General features: G+C 51.9%; 4 protein-coding genes across 4 annotated transcripts; 2 read left to right on the forward strand and 2 right to left on the reverse strand.

Annotated features, from left to right (window-relative positions):
- Window positions 1–186: 186 nt before the first annotated feature.
- CAOG_08777 (hypothetical protein) lies at window positions 187–2,752 on the reverse strand (the record flags this gene model as incomplete). Its single annotated transcript, XM_011272105.1, has 2 exons — window positions 187–1,257; window positions 1,286–2,752. 2 exons carry the CDS (start codon window positions 2,750–2,752, stop codon window positions 187–189), a joined length of 2,538 nt encoding a protein of 845 aa, XP_011270407.1.
- A 126-nt stretch (window positions 2,753–2,878) lies between these two features.
- CAOG_04366 (hypothetical protein) lies at window positions 2,879–4,866 on the reverse strand. The gene is made up of 2 exons (XM_004348144.2): window positions 4,520–4,866; window positions 2,879–3,861 (listed from the first exon to the last, which is right to left on the reverse strand). Exons 1-2 carry the CDS (start codon window positions 4,682–4,684, stop codon window positions 3,067–3,069), a joined length of 960 nt encoding a protein of 319 aa, XP_004348194.2. The 5' UTR covers window positions 4,685–4,866; the 3' UTR covers window positions 2,879–3,066.
- Window positions 4,867–6,595: 1,729 nt separating this feature from the next.
- CAOG_04367 (hypothetical protein) lies at window positions 6,596–7,632 on the forward strand. Its single transcript, XM_004348145.2, has 4 exons — window positions 6,596–6,670; window positions 6,830–7,001; window positions 7,129–7,281; window positions 7,380–7,632. The coding sequence occupies exons 1-4, from the start codon at window positions 6,630–6,632 to the stop codon at window positions 7,488–7,490; spliced, it is 477 nt and encodes a 158-aa protein (XP_004348195.1). The 5' UTR covers window positions 6,596–6,629; the 3' UTR covers window positions 7,491–7,632.
- Window positions 7,633–7,786: 154 nt separating this feature from the next.
- On the forward strand, window positions 7,787–14,279 carry CAOG_04368 (tyrosine-protein kinase Src42A). The gene is made up of 28 exons (XM_004348146.2): window positions 7,787–7,812; window positions 8,483–8,699; window positions 8,770–8,841; window positions 8,924–8,995; window positions 9,066–9,137; window positions 9,201–9,272; window positions 9,342–9,413; window positions 9,494–9,565; window positions 9,630–9,701; window positions 9,779–9,850; window positions 9,920–9,991; window positions 10,065–10,136; window positions 10,209–10,280; window positions 10,347–10,418; window positions 10,485–10,556; window positions 10,625–10,696; window positions 10,766–10,837; window positions 10,903–10,974; window positions 11,045–11,116; window positions 11,187–11,258; window positions 11,341–11,412; window positions 11,499–11,570; window positions 11,649–11,720; window positions 11,791–11,862; window positions 11,922–12,103; window positions 12,169–13,760; window positions 13,840–13,915; window positions 13,991–14,279. Exons 2-28 carry the CDS (start codon window positions 8,503–8,505, stop codon window positions 14,230–14,232), a joined length of 3,873 nt encoding a protein of 1,290 aa, XP_004348196.2. The 5' UTR covers window positions 7,787–7,812; window positions 8,483–8,502; the 3' UTR covers window positions 14,233–14,279.
- The last annotated feature ends 137 nt before the right edge of the window (window positions 14,280–14,416 follow it).

Here is a 14,416-nt window from a genome sequence, read left to right on the forward strand (position 1 = left end):
GCAGTTGGTGCGACGGTTACTGTATGTGACCACAGAACCCGGCAGGTGCCAGACCGCCCGCGCCGGACGGGCATGGTCCAATCTTCCCCTGCCTAGACATGATTTCACCCTTTTTGACCGGAAAAAACACATAACTACATTGAATGACATGGGATGCACATAGAATTGAACACAAAACACGGAAAATTACAGTGGTAGCGTGTTGCTTCGAGAAAGGTTTGTCAGGTCGCTGAGCGCCGGCCTTGACGACGCAGGTTGGAGGTCTACACGCGCCAATTTGACATTATGTCCATCTTGCTTCGTAGTACTACGCGTTGGCATGCGATAGCGTCGGATTTCTTGGAGTTCGGTGGAGCTCAGCTGATAATCGACTTGAACAACATCGCTCGAGTCTGATGTGACCGTGGTGAAGACGGGCGCGACGTTTTCATCGTCATCTTCCTGGCGACGCTTGCGGGCGGCTTGAGGTTGACGCTGGACATCGCTGGGGTCCTCCTGGTTGTCGTTGTGGCCGATGGCAGCGGAAGCCATTTCGGACGACGCTTGATTCTCGTCGTCATCGTCGTCAGACTCGCTTTCCTCCTCGCTGGCTGATTGATCCAAGTCGACAGTGTCGTTCGCCATCGATTGCGAAGCGAGAATGGGCCTAGGCCTGCTGACGCGCCGAGGAACGAGAGGTGTGGAAGCGGTCGCCGCTGGCTCAAGACTTAGAAGAGTGGGTCGCTTGAGACGGTTCTTGAAAAATGTCGCGCGGTCACGTACGAGCTTGGTATGCTGCAGGCGAGCAGCAGCTAGCTTGTTTCGGGTCTCCGCGGCAGTTGCCGATTCGATGTCCTGCTCGACCTCTTCTCCCAGAGCAGCCAGCTGAGTCTCCAGAGCAAGAATTGTCTCCGCAAGTGTCAAGATGCGTGAGTCAAGGTCTTTTAGCGTGCGGAGGAAGATGGGCCGTTGCCGATTGTACTCTTCTTTCAGAGGTTCGAGCTGCTTCCTCTTCTCTTGCAACTCCTGCCGCTTAAGCTGGGCATCCCTATTCTCCGGCGTAAGCGGGGATCGAGCGGTCGAGTTCATAGAAACGCGCATGGAGCTGTTGCCAATGCTCCTGGACCGCAGGGGCCTGGGTGGGGCCCGAAGGACTTCTTGCACCGAAAGTTCGACCTCGAGATTTCGACGCAAATCAGCTACCGCTGCATCGTGCACCCTCTTTTGCTGTAGAGCTCTCGGAGTGCAACCAATGGTTACCAGGGCGGCATCGGCAATCTGACGGACACGGTACAACGCCGAATACCGAGCATCCGGGGTCGGGGGTGGCTCGGGAATGTGCAGCGAGGGGGGTCGTAGACACGGCAACGTCAGCGACGGAAGGCAACGCTAGGGTCTTGTGCTTTTCCGTGTCCAGCGGATAGATACCAGTTTGGCGAAACCCAGATCGGATCAAGTTGGATCGGTCGTCAATTTCGTTCCACGCCCGAATGGCCCCGTGAAGCTTGATGTTCACGTCGATGAGTGGCGAGTCTTCATCCAAAATCGACTGCACGTGAGTCTCGAGCAAGTTCTTGTACCAGGCAAAGACGGTGACGTCGAGCGGCTGCAAGTGAGTCGACGTGTGCGATGGAAGGATCGCAACCAGGATGTTGTTGCTCACCGCGAGGTCAATCAACCCGACAGTGAACTTGTGACACGAGCTGCCATCCATCACCAATAGAACGGGGGTGGTGGTAGCTCGCTCCTTGACGACCTCGACGAAATCTCGAAACCACTTGTCGAAGATTTCCTCGTTGATGAAGCCGGACTCGGACTGGTGAATCAACTCCTCGTCCAGGCCCTCGGTGCACCTGTGAGGTAGAGTGGGCCGTGGATGCGCGACAATGAAGTGGGGCGCAACAGGAGCGGTGCCATCAGCACAAACAGTAAACAGACCAGTAACATGCGGTCCCATCGTAATGGTTCGGCCAGATCGCCGACTGACACGCTTGACACCAACAGCAGCCAGGGCACGCTTCTTTTTACGACCCACAGAGCAATCCGACTCGTCCATGTTGAAAATATTGGCCGGCGTAGCGAAAAGAGTCGGGTAAAGATTGCTGTACTCCGCCAGTAGCGCGAACAAACTGCCGAGCTTCTTTTCACTCAAAGCAGCCACTCGAAGTGTTTCCAACACGCTGCTACTGCGCCAGCCAATCTGTGAGCTGTGACGGGCGACAAAATCATTGACCCACTTGTCGGAAACTTTGTCGTGCTCAAATTGACGTCTTTCCACGCCGTCCGGCCTCGGCACCTTCGAGGCTGCAAGCACATATCGAGTGAATTCCGTTTTGCTCAGAGAGATAGCTCCTAAGCAGCACCGCTTGACAAACTCGACGAGCTCTTGCTCCTCGGGGACGGTGAACACGTAGCCTTGTCCCTGGATGGGATCCTCGCGCAGAACGTCAGCCAACTCATCTAAGGTCATTCCAGGAATGTCAGGAGCGAGGTTGGCGTGGGCCTTGATGCAGCGGGCGATCATGGACTGCGATCGACCCAGCGCATGGGCGATTTGGCGGGTCGTCCAGATTCGCTCGGCGGAGGCTCCCGGAGCTCCGCCGACATCCGTAGTGGATAGGAACGGGTCAAAATAGTATAGTTTGAGGGCGGTGGCCTTCGTCAGGAGCCTCTGGCGGAAGGGAGACGCGGTCGCAATCTGGGCGAGGCCGACCTCAAGTTGCTCCTGCGCCCGTCTGACCATGTCTTCCTTGTAGCTGGAATGAGTGTTCATTGATATTCGAAGACGGCGGCGGGGTGGGAGGAATACAAGCCGAGATAATCGGGTTTGAGTCTTTTTAGGGTGGGGGCGCAATGGTTTTTGGACTGAGTCTTTTTAGGGAGGCCCTCTCTACGCCTTCGTCTATCAAAGATTTATAAATATTCACAAATTTACGCCTTCGTCTATCAAAGATAAAGGTACAGAGAGGAGTTTACACCTTCGTCTATCAAAGAGAGAGGTGGGACAGAGAGAGGAGGAGCGAGAGGGACACCAAAACAAAAAAAAAAAAAAAACGAGCGCGAGGGTTTCAACACGGATCACCGAGGCTACTTTTGGAGCTCTTCATCAAAGGTATTCAGGAGCATGGTATACTGGACTGTCGGATGCGCGACGAGAAGATTCTTGCCATAGTTATTCCTTGATGCGCGCGCCTTGTTTGCGGGATTGCAACATAGCCGCGACACGACAAAGTAGAGAGCGATCAGGCAAATGCAAGAAGTGCCCATGACAAACATGACTTTGACGATGAGAGGAGCACGGGTCCAGCGGCATGGGAAGGACACGCAAGTGCTGTTGCAGCCTGGTGCGTCATCTTGATCGACCACCTCCTGGGGAACTTGCGGTTCGCTGGGAGACTCGCTCAACTCTTGGTCATTGTCATCGTCATGCATGCCAATGCCAACCATGCTTCGCGATCGCTCGTGGCCGTGGTCGTCAAACAGGATGGAAACTTGCTGCAAATCCACATGCACAGCGCGCACATTGGCAATTTCGAGGACACGGACGGCAACGAGCAGTCGTCGGCTGAGCGAGGGCAATCCAGTTGCCTCGTTCAATGCCCGAACAGTGTCAAAGCCGGCATGCACTTCCACGGACACAGTCACCACTGCGCGCTCGAGCACCAAGCCCTCTGGGGACTTGTCGATGACAAGTGCGTCGACGTCGAGCCGAGCACCTTCACTTGCAGCTCCCTCGGGGTTGACAATCCGGTCGTTCAGCTTGATCTGCGAGTTGTGGACTTCGATCGCAACATAAACCAGCGTGCGGCGATCATCCAAGACAGAGCCATCGGCAGCCTGGTCGAATCGAGTCCGACGCACTTGGAACGGTGTGAGAAAACTCTGTTTCACAAAAAAAAAAAAAAAAAAAAAAAAAAAAAATACGTGAGCAGCTGCACACCACAAAAACAGCCACTACCCCACCGCACACATCCAGAAAGCGAATCCCTGCTGTCCACTCCACTCGACTTGGAGCGCATTTTATTTGCCGCACGATCGGAAAGCCGCCCAAACAACAACGACACAGTCCGCGATTCTGCGCAGCTCCCAAAAGAGAAGGGAAGCGGAACAAAAAAGAAAAAGTAAGGTCTGAAAAGACAAAAATGCGTCACAGTCGAGCCCAAACAATCAGCTGAGCAAGCCGCAGGGGGGAAAAACCCACAGACACACAGACAGAACAGAACAAAGCACGTTGGCTCGCTATTCATAGACGAGTGCGGAAGGGGAATTGTTGTCTGTGTGATGAAATAGATGTTGGAATCACTGTGTTGCGTGTATGCCCGACCACTGCAAATGTGGGTGGCACTGCGGAAAACACATAATCCAGAAAGAAAAAAAAAAGCCATCACAAAAGATAAAAAAAAAAAATTAAAAAAACCGACTTTTGAAAACTTTTTTAAAAAACCGCAGCTCCCGCAGGACCAAAGCGACCATCGGTGCTGTCAGAGCGTTGTAGGAACGGCGAGAGGTGTTGAGGATGGGTGCAGAGTGGATGGATTACCTCATCTGGCAATGGCTTTGCGCGATGGCGACGGTTGCGCACTGGTGCGGCCAGCGCAGGAGCGGCAAGCGTCGTGAAAAGGGTGGCAAAAATGCAAAGCCACAGCGCGAACGACCTTCGAGAAGGCTTCGAAGAAGAACGGCGGATGCTCGAACCTGCGATCATCCTTTGGCTGCGTATGTGCGTATGCGCGTGCGTATGTGTGTGTGTGACAGCTGTATGTCTGTGCGTGTGAACGCAACCGAGTGGAGAGAAGGGAAAACTCGGTCAAAAGCAAAACCAGGGTAGGACGATGGAATGTAAAAGTCTTGCGGGACAAAAAGAATAAAAGAATAAAAGAAAAAATATAAAATATAAAATAAAAAAGACTGGTGTGGCACACGATTGAATTTGAGTGAAACAGGAGAGAGTTGGATGCATTGAGTCTTGCAGCCAGAGATCAAGCTTTCAAAGCAACACCATTACACCATTGTGTTGACAGTCGGTGCGTGCTTCTGTACTTGGCTGTTCGGGTGTTGTTACGCGATTGCTAGCGCGATGGATGATGTCGACAGCCACATTGTTTGAGATCAAAAACGGGGTGTTGACGATCGAAAACGAAAAATCCGATGACAGTCTCCACTCAGTGCGCATCAGATGCTTCCAATGGCTCGCGTTCCGAGTGAGCCGTGGGCCAGTGCACATCAACCAACGATAGAGCCAACTGCGGTTGCACTTTGCGTCCGGGAGGACGTTGGAATGGGCGTTTTGTTTTTCCCATGGGCACTTCTGATGTGCTGAGTTGTGATTCATTCTGCGGACGACACCTATTTCACCCCCTTTCAAAAGCACAACAACAGAGACGACAGTGAACGCATCTCCCTTGCAATCGCCACACATGACATGAGTGTGCAAGCGCAACACTCCGCGACAATGGATTGGATTGTTTGAATTTGTTTGTTTGTGTTTTTTTTTTTTTTTTTGTTTTTTGTTTTTTGTTTTTTGTTTTTTGTTTTTCCTTTTGTTTCTCAAAATCGCGATAGCATTGTTTGGATTGCAGCGATTGGATTGTCGACATTCAATCCTTTTTGTCTTTGTTTATCAGTGGACAGCATTCAAGATGATCAGGGTCGACATTCCGCTGCAGGTGACAGTTGCACGTTACAGTTGCATGCAGCTCCTCCCTTCCTTAAGGAATTCGCTTGAAGACTGTTGGTTTGATTTTGCTCTGTGTTTTTCCGTTTCAATTCAGACGACCAAAGCCAACAATTCAATCTGTATTCGGCTTTTCGAGTTTCAAAGAATAGATGAATTGTCACAACATGTCAAACAAAGGTGCAGGTTGGCAATTGGAGCGATGAAAACTTGGTAGATACTGCTCGTGCTTGTATTATTCAGTGACTTGGGCACCTGTTGCTGGATTGTGTTTGAAATCAGCGAGAAACAAACGGATGAAACCGGTCACCGATCCCGGTTTACTATGCGATAACGCCGGCAGTATCGCGGTCGAAACCATTTCTATTTTAACAGAAATATGACTGTTGATCGAGTATTATCAGAGGGAAGGCTCGTGCGGATGGTGGCGAGCCAGCATTGGAGACGAAAACCGCCAAAAGTTTGGCGTTGAAGTGATACATGTTCTCGGACGCCAATATTCGCCATTTTCTGCAAAAATCAACCCTGTGCTTGCTGAAATACATTGAATATGTGAAAGAGTGATTTGGGGCGAATAGGCGCATTGTGGATACTGCATGCCTTGCTGAAACAATACGCATCAAATCCGGCCTGCAGACCAGCTGGTACGGTTTTTGTGCACAAAGCCGCCGATCAGCGTTTTAATAGGCGCAATAATGAGAAAATCGTTTCTACATTCAGAATCTGCAAGAATGACTGCAAACTTGCCATTTCTTGGCTGATAGGCTCGCTCAACGGGTCAAACCGCCAAAGATTCCAATTCAGAAAGCCCGCCCCCGCCCCCCTCCGCCTTACCACACCATTGAGAAATCAAATTGCACAAACACACGCCTCATGCTCGTTATCGAATTTTTACTGCTCCCTTTTCATCATTGTCAAATCGAGATTGGCAGCAGTCGTCTATTTCGCTTTCACACCCAACAAACCAACAACGACGATGGCTGCCGCACAGCACAAGCCCACTGCCGGATCTGTCTGGTAACTCTCTGCAGAATAACTCTTTTCGAATGTGGCCTGGATCTCGATTGACCGAGATACATGGGAGTCTGTTGAACTGGGCCCGTTCGGATTGCCTCATGGCGCACTTGGTTTTTGGTCACTCACACTCGTTCCCGCCAACTCCCGCGTCCGTTGCAGCCTTGAACCAATCACGGCGTTGCTGAGCAACTATGAAGTGTACACGATCGTCTCGGCAGTCACCAATGGCACCTGGTCGCTGGCTGGCGGCTCGAGTGCCCAGCCCGCTCCTGCTGGAAGCGCCTCGGCGCAGCCAACGCACATCCAAGCCCTGCACACGATTGCCTACGAGGTGAGTGCAGTGGCATTGCTGTCGTGCATCGTGTTTGGGCTGAAGACAAGACAGGAATGCCAGGTTCGCGCTGGCCGTCATTCTAAACGGGCTGTGCTCTACTCGGCTTGAATTTGGAACACGACAGGTCCGACAGTACTTGGCAGAAACGCCATGCCATGTGCAAAATAAGCAAAGCATTGAGGCTTTTGTCAAGGCCGTGCAGCCATTCCAGCTCACCAAGGGCGAGATTCTGCAATTGATCAATCTCCGTCCCGCGACCCTGCCTGCAATGACACCGGTAACCTACGACTCAACGCGCCTTGATTGGAAACGCGAGTGATTGCTGACGTTTTGCATGCCTCGCTCGGTGGACATTTGTGTGTCGATGAAAAACAGCTTGTGGAGGAAATCGAAGAGCGCTTGACGGAGGACCGGATAAACCAGTTGCTCGAATTGATTCAACAGCTGCTACCAGAGCCACCCACAGATGCAATGGAGATGGAATGAAACTATTAAAGCCTGCTTATTCAGCCCATATTAGACGATTGCACTACTGCACCGCGTGGTCAGACCCGCCATCTTCACAACAATCACAGCATCGTTGTAATTTTTGCTCTTTTACCTGTATTTATACCATGCTCCATTTGCAGCTTTGGAATGCAAGCGTTGAGACGTTAGGGTCCTGTGATGATTGTGCTGCGCCATAAAAGTAGAAAATTGCAGCCGAGCGAGTTCCAAATCAAGTTTTTCACTTTTTTATTTTGGATTGTTTTGGGTCAAGTTTTTCACTTTGTATTTTGTACTGTTTTTTCGCCGATTGATCGCCAAAGTAAGCCAAACGCGCATCCATCAAACCAAAGTCCGCCAAACGCGCAACATGCTCTCGCTTTCGATTCTATTGTCTCGCTTCCTGTTGCTGCAGGTGGGATGGATTGGCCGCTGCTGTAGTATTGCTGCTTGCGACAAAGTCGGCTTTTTAGCAGCGGGTTGCCAAAAGGTTGGAGGTCGTCCTCGCGCTCGTTTTCCGCGCCAGTCCTCCCCCCACCCTCTCCCCCGTCTGGCGTCTGGTGTGGTCTGTTGCTGTAGTCACACTTCTATCAACCAAGCAGCCGCAGTGAGGAGCAGCAGCAGGTTGCCCTCCTCCCGAATCACAATCAAAACAAACAAATTACCAAACAATCAATCACCCGCTCCCGCTTCAGATGCAAACCCCTTTGAGAGTCCCTCCTGAAGCCCTCTCATGCGGGGATCACAGCTGATGCGTCGACGTACTCACTCATGGGCGCATTTGCTTCAATGGCACTGTTGGAAGCGCGTTGGGAGCGGGCAGACGTTGCGTCGGAGATTGTGATCCTGCTGCATTGAAAATCGCCACTCCACGCGTGCTTGACGCCATCCAGACACATACACGCATGCACAGACATACGTTCAGATGGATTTCAGTACTATGCCCTTGCGCCGGGCAAGCGTTTGCTGCAAGCTCACTTTGTGCAAATCAGAACACCGCTATCCTCGACAGATGACACCGAAGGGATCTGGCGTTGGTCTGCTGCTTTTGCTGCTCTTCTTCTGCGTGATTTATCACATCCCGTTGGCACAAGCAGTTGACGCCTGTGGTGCTGGCGGCGTGTGCACTTGCTCGGTAACCACTGTCAACTGCATTGACAAGGCTCTCACGGCCATTCCAAGCGGAATCCCAAACACCACAACGCAGCTGTAAGAGCTGCCGTTGAGTTGATCTTGCTTCAATTCGCAAGACCCCTCATAATTGGTCTACGGTCGACAGGTACCTGAACAACAACCAGATCACCAGCATCCCCACCTCTGCATTCCCAGGCCTGACTGTGCTGCAAATCTTGTAAGCGAACAACGCCATTCGAGCCATGATGAAGCTTCACAGACAACAATCCGCTCAGTTCTTTTGCGATTCAATTTCATAGGCAGGTGTACGGCAACCAGATCACCTATATTCCCGCAGATGCATTCACTGGCCTGACTGCGGTGATATCATTGTAAGCAAGGGCTGGACATTGACGCGAATCTCACAAACCAACTGACGCTTTTCGGTGACGCTCTCTGCAGGCAACTGAACAACAACCGTCTCACCGACATTTCGGCAAACGCATTCACCGGTCTGTCTGCGCTGAGCCAGTTGTAAGCACTCAACGAAACGAAGAATCTCGCGCAAACGGTTTGTTTTCTGACCACTGTCTGCAGGTTTCTGAACAACAACCGGCTCAGCAGCGTTCCTGCAGGTGCATTCGCAGGCTTGCCTGCGCTGAAACAATTGTAAGCAAGGGATGGACATTGACGAATCACGATGAAACGGCTGACGTTTTGGTGAGAGACTCTCTGCAGGCAACTGAACAGCAACCGGATCACCAGCATTTCTGCAACCCTATTCACGGGCCTGACTGCGCTGACTTGGCTGTAAGCAATCAAAAAAAAAACCAAGTCAGAACCAAAAGTCACACGCAAATTGCTCACTTCGTTCGCGCTCCCATCCGTAGGCGTTTGGAGTTTAACCAGATCACCAGCATTCCTGCCTCTGTATTCACAGACCTGACTGGGCTGAGTGTTTTGTACGCAAAGCGATGGCATGAAAAATGACACGCAAACTGCTCACTCGTTCGACCCTTTCTCTAGAGTTCTGCGAAGCAACAATATCACCAGCATTCCCCCCTACGCATTCACAGGCCTGACTGCGCTGTCCCAAATGTAAACAAGCAAAAGACCATCGAGCTACTAATGCCCACAACAACAATGGCTAACTTTGTTTGCAACTCTTTCTGTAGCGATGTGTCCATAAACCTGATCACCAGCATTCCCGCCTTCGCATTCGCAGGCCTGACTGCGGCGACCTACCTGTAAGCAAGCAAAGACGCGAAGAATCATCGCCGACAAACGACTCACTTCATCGCGACTCTATCACGTAGGGATCTATACATAAACCAGATCACCAGCATTTCCGACTCCGCATTCACGGGCTTGACTGCGCTGACTTTCTTGTAAGCAAGCGGCAACAGGCAGAACTACACAACCACACAGGGCTCACTACTCGTTTGCCACTCGCATGTTTAGGAATATGGATAACAACCGGTTGACCAGCATTCTCTCCACTACATTCGCAGGCCTGACTGCGCTCCAGTACCTGTAAGCAAAAAAACAAGAAAATCCACAAGCAAACGCGCAATAACTCACAATTCTTGGTGCTATTGTCTGCAGGTATTTGTGGAGCAATCAGGTCACTTCGATTGCCCCAAATACATTCGCAGGTCTGACTGCGCTGAATAGCCTGTAAGCTGGGAAAGACAGGACGATTGGTGTGCCAAACGACGATCTTATCTGCGACTCTGTTTGCAGGCAACTGTACGACAACCAGATTACCAGCATTCCTGCAAACGCATTCGATGACCTGAGTGTGCTGAATACCTTGTAAGCAAGCACAGGCTTGAGGAATCGCGCAATAAACCGCTCACTCGTTTGCAACTCATTCTATAGGTCTCTGAACGACAACCTGATTACCAGCGTTCCCGCCTCTGCATTCGCAAACCTAACTTCGCTGCAATACTTGTAAACAAGCAACGACAGGAAGAATCACGCACAAGCGACATGCTCATTTGTTTGACTCTATTTTGCAGGTCTCTGTTCAACAACCGTATCACCAGCATCGCAGCCAACGCATTCGACGACCTGACCGCGCTGGGTTCCTTGTAAGCACGAGCAAACAGACATAAAAATTCACGCGTCGCCGGCTCACTCGTCTGCGACGCTGTCTGTAGGCATCTTCACACCAACCGGATCACCAACATTCCCTCCACTGCATTCGCAAGCCTGAGCGCGCTGACACAACTGTAAGCAAGCAAGTACGTGACGAGTCACGCTCTAACGGCTCACTTGCTTTCGACTCCATTTGTAGGCATCTCTACAACAACTCAATCACCAGCATTTCTGCAGGTACATTCTCAAGTCTGAGTGCGGTGACTTACATGTAAGCAAGGACGGACATTGACCAACCGCGCACAAATGACTCACTTGCTTGTGACACACCCTCTCTCTAGGTATATGTACGACAACCAGATCAGCAGCATTCCCGCAAACACATTCACAGGCATGACTTCGCTGAAGCTGCTGTAAGCAAGCAAAGACACACCATGAATCACACACGCATCGTGGCTCATGCGTTTCTGGCGCTTTTTGCAGCTATCTGTCCGGCAACCAGATCACCAGTGTGTCTGCAAACGCGTTCTCAGGCCTGACTGCGCTAACACAATTGTAAGCAAGCAAAAGCATGAAGAATTGCAGACCAACACAGCTCACTGACTGGCGACTCACTCGTTGGCGACTCTTTCTGCAGAAGTCTTTATCTGAACCGGATTACTAGTATTTCCGCCGCGGCATTCCCTGGCCTGACTGCGCTCCTCACATTGTAAGCCAAGCAGAGACAAGAAGAAACCGCGCGACGCACACACAAACAAACAAACAGCTCACGCATTTGAGACTTTGTACCGCTAGATCTCTGTCCGACAACCAGATCAGCAGCATTCCCTCATCTGCATTTACCGACCTAACTTTGCTAAAGTTCTTGTAAGAAAGCACAGCTTTGAAGAATCATGCACGAGTGACTAATTGTTTTTTTTTTTTTGCGACACACTCTTGCTGCAGGTATTTGTACAACAACCAGATTACTAGCATTGCTGCAAACGCATTCGTAGGCCTGCCTGCCCTGAGTACCTTGTAAGCAAACAAGGACAAAAAGAATCACAGACAAACGGCTCACTCATTGCCACCACTCCTGTCTCTGTAGACTGCTGCACAACAACACAATCACCAGCACGTTCGCAACCGCGTTCACAGGTCTCACAACACTGACGACACTGTGAGCAAGAGCTTCTCGTGCATGTGCCTGACTTGCTTCTTACTTTGCGGCACTTGCAGGACTCTCAATGACAATCCCTTCACCACGTTGCCGCCTGGTCTGTTTATGGGCTTGCCAAATAGCATGTTCTTGTCGTTAAGTTCCAACCAATTTTCCCAACTCCTGCGCCCTAACAACTTTGCCTCTGGTGGGAACACTGCCGCTCCACCCAGCACATACGGCAATGCATCCCATCCTTACCGTAAGTTTTTCGAGGTGACCGCAATCCCCATGTCGTCGGCCGTCACTGACAATCCCAAACTACAGCGTGTGATACAGCCTGTGCCACCTGCTATGCCTCAGGGAGCGGCTCCTGTTGCGCGACCAATTGCCTGGCCTGCACTTCGTCCGCCTTGTGCAATCAATGCTACGAAGCCTATGGTTTGCTGGGTGGGTCCTGCGCTCCATTCGCCTCCGTTGCCTCCGCCGCATCAGTCGCATCCACCCAATCTGCCTCGGTTGCTTCTGTGGCGACAGCTGCGACCAAAGCGTCGATCGCATCCATCGCTTCAGATGCGTCCACGCAATCAGCCTCAGCTGCCTCCGTCGCCTCAATCGCATCGTCGCAGGCTGCCACGTTTGCCTCGGCTGCTTCTGTTGCTTCAACCGCCTCTGCCTCGATTGCGTCTCTTGTTTCCGCCACTTCTTCTTTGTCGGCTTCTTTTGCGTCGCTCGCGACTGCATCTTCGGCGTCCATTGCCTCACAGGCGTCCGCATCGGTCGCTTCTGATGTATCCGGTACCTCGGCGCTCTCGGCGTCTGCCGCGTCAACCGCATCGGCATCTGCGGCGTCTGCTGCATCCTCCGTTGCAAGCTTCAGCAGCGGTTCCCAAGACTCATCTCCAGCTGCTGCCATCGCTGCTGCAGTAGTGGCTGTTGCCGTTGTTGCGATAATTGCAGTGGTATTCATCGTGTGGCGACGCCGGCGCTCGCAACGTCGCTCAGCCATGAGACCAAAGGACTCTGCGGGCGCGGTTGAGATGACAATCTCTCCTCTGAACCATTCGACTCGATCTCACCAAAAGGAGGACTCCTCGGCTTACGCCGCTTTTGGCCATCAGCAGGCAGAACCGACGGACTCTGCCGGTCCCATCTATCACGAGGCGTCAGAACTGACAGGCTCCTCCATGCCCCATTCGACGCGAGCTCATAGAGAGGAGGGCAGCTCATCAGCTTACGCTACAACCGGTCAAAGGCAGCCAGAACCTTTGTACCAAGCCATCTCGACGGCCTCTCCTGAGGTGATTTACGACTACGCAAGCGCCTATGTTGCCGGCAGCAATTCTCGTCGTGTTCGTGATGGCTTGACGATCGTGAAGCACCTTGCCAGTGGTAATTTCGGCGATGTCGCACTGGGTCAGGTGCCGCTCAGCGTGTTGCCCCAACGAGCACAAAATTTGCTTGGACCTGCAGCATCCGAAACAGTGCAAGTTGCAGTCAAGTCGCTCAAGTCTGATGCAGACGAGAAATCCCGCAAGGACTTTGAGAGCGAGGCGAAACTGATGGCTCCGTTCGTGCACCCTAATGTCGTGCGCCTTCTTGCCGCTCTTGTAGAGTCAGAGCCCCATCTCGTTCTGTTGGAGTTTGTGCAGTACGGCGACTTGCGCACCCTGCTGCAAAAGTCCAAGGTCCACTCGCTTTGGTGGACTCAGAACGAGCAGATCCATGCTATTCGCCAGATTGCACTCGGGATGGAGTATCTGGGTACGCTCCACTTTGTGCACCGTGATCTCGCCGCGCGTAACTGCCTTGTGGGGCAAGGAATGGTGGTCAAGATTGCCGACTTTGGACTTTCTCGCGAGCTGACCGACGAGAACGATTACTATCGCATGGAAACGCGCGGCAAACTTCCCGTGAAGGTGAGTAGCGGGTGTGTGCCAATGTTGTTGCTTGTGGTGCTGGTGACACTGACGATCTTGAACTTGCTCTTCTTGACAGTGGATGGCTCCTGAGACCATGACCTTCCGCAAGTTCTCGACCATGTCCGATGTGTGGGCTTTCGGCGTGACAGCCTGTGAGTAGAGCCATTTGCTCCGGAAGTGTGTGTGTGTGTGCTTGCATCTCACTTTTCGTCGGTGCACATTGATAGGGGAATGCTTCACTTACGGAACAACGCCGTACGGCAAGATGGAAGGGCGCGACACGCTGGCTCACGTCGAGGCCGGTGGTCGTCTGCCCATGCCAGAAAACTGTATGCCCGAGCTCTACAACATCATGATGAGTTGCTGGAACAGTCTCCCGGAAATGCGACCCAGCTTCACGCAGCTCGTCAAAGCGCTGAAAAACTTTGATGATGGCACGACCAGCCGCGAAATCGGTGCAATGTTGTGAACGCCATCCGCCTGCTGCTTGCCGAAAGATTCGCAAGCACTTTACCGCAATCTTTCGTGTGATAGTTCGTTGCTTTGTGCCTGATTTTCGAGTACAATGTTGCCTTTTCTTTTTGGTTCGTGTCTACTCTTTAATTTCTATGGAAGCTGTTTCCGCTATCGCTCGGATTTCGCGTCGCTGTAGT

The sequence above is a fragment of the Capsaspora owczarzaki genome, assembly GCF_000151315.2.
Source record: "Capsaspora owczarzaki ATCC 30864 unplaced genomic scaffold supercont2.6, whole genome shotgun sequence".
Taxonomy (NCBI): Eukaryota; class Filasterea; order Ministeriida; family Capsasporidae; genus Capsaspora; species Capsaspora owczarzaki.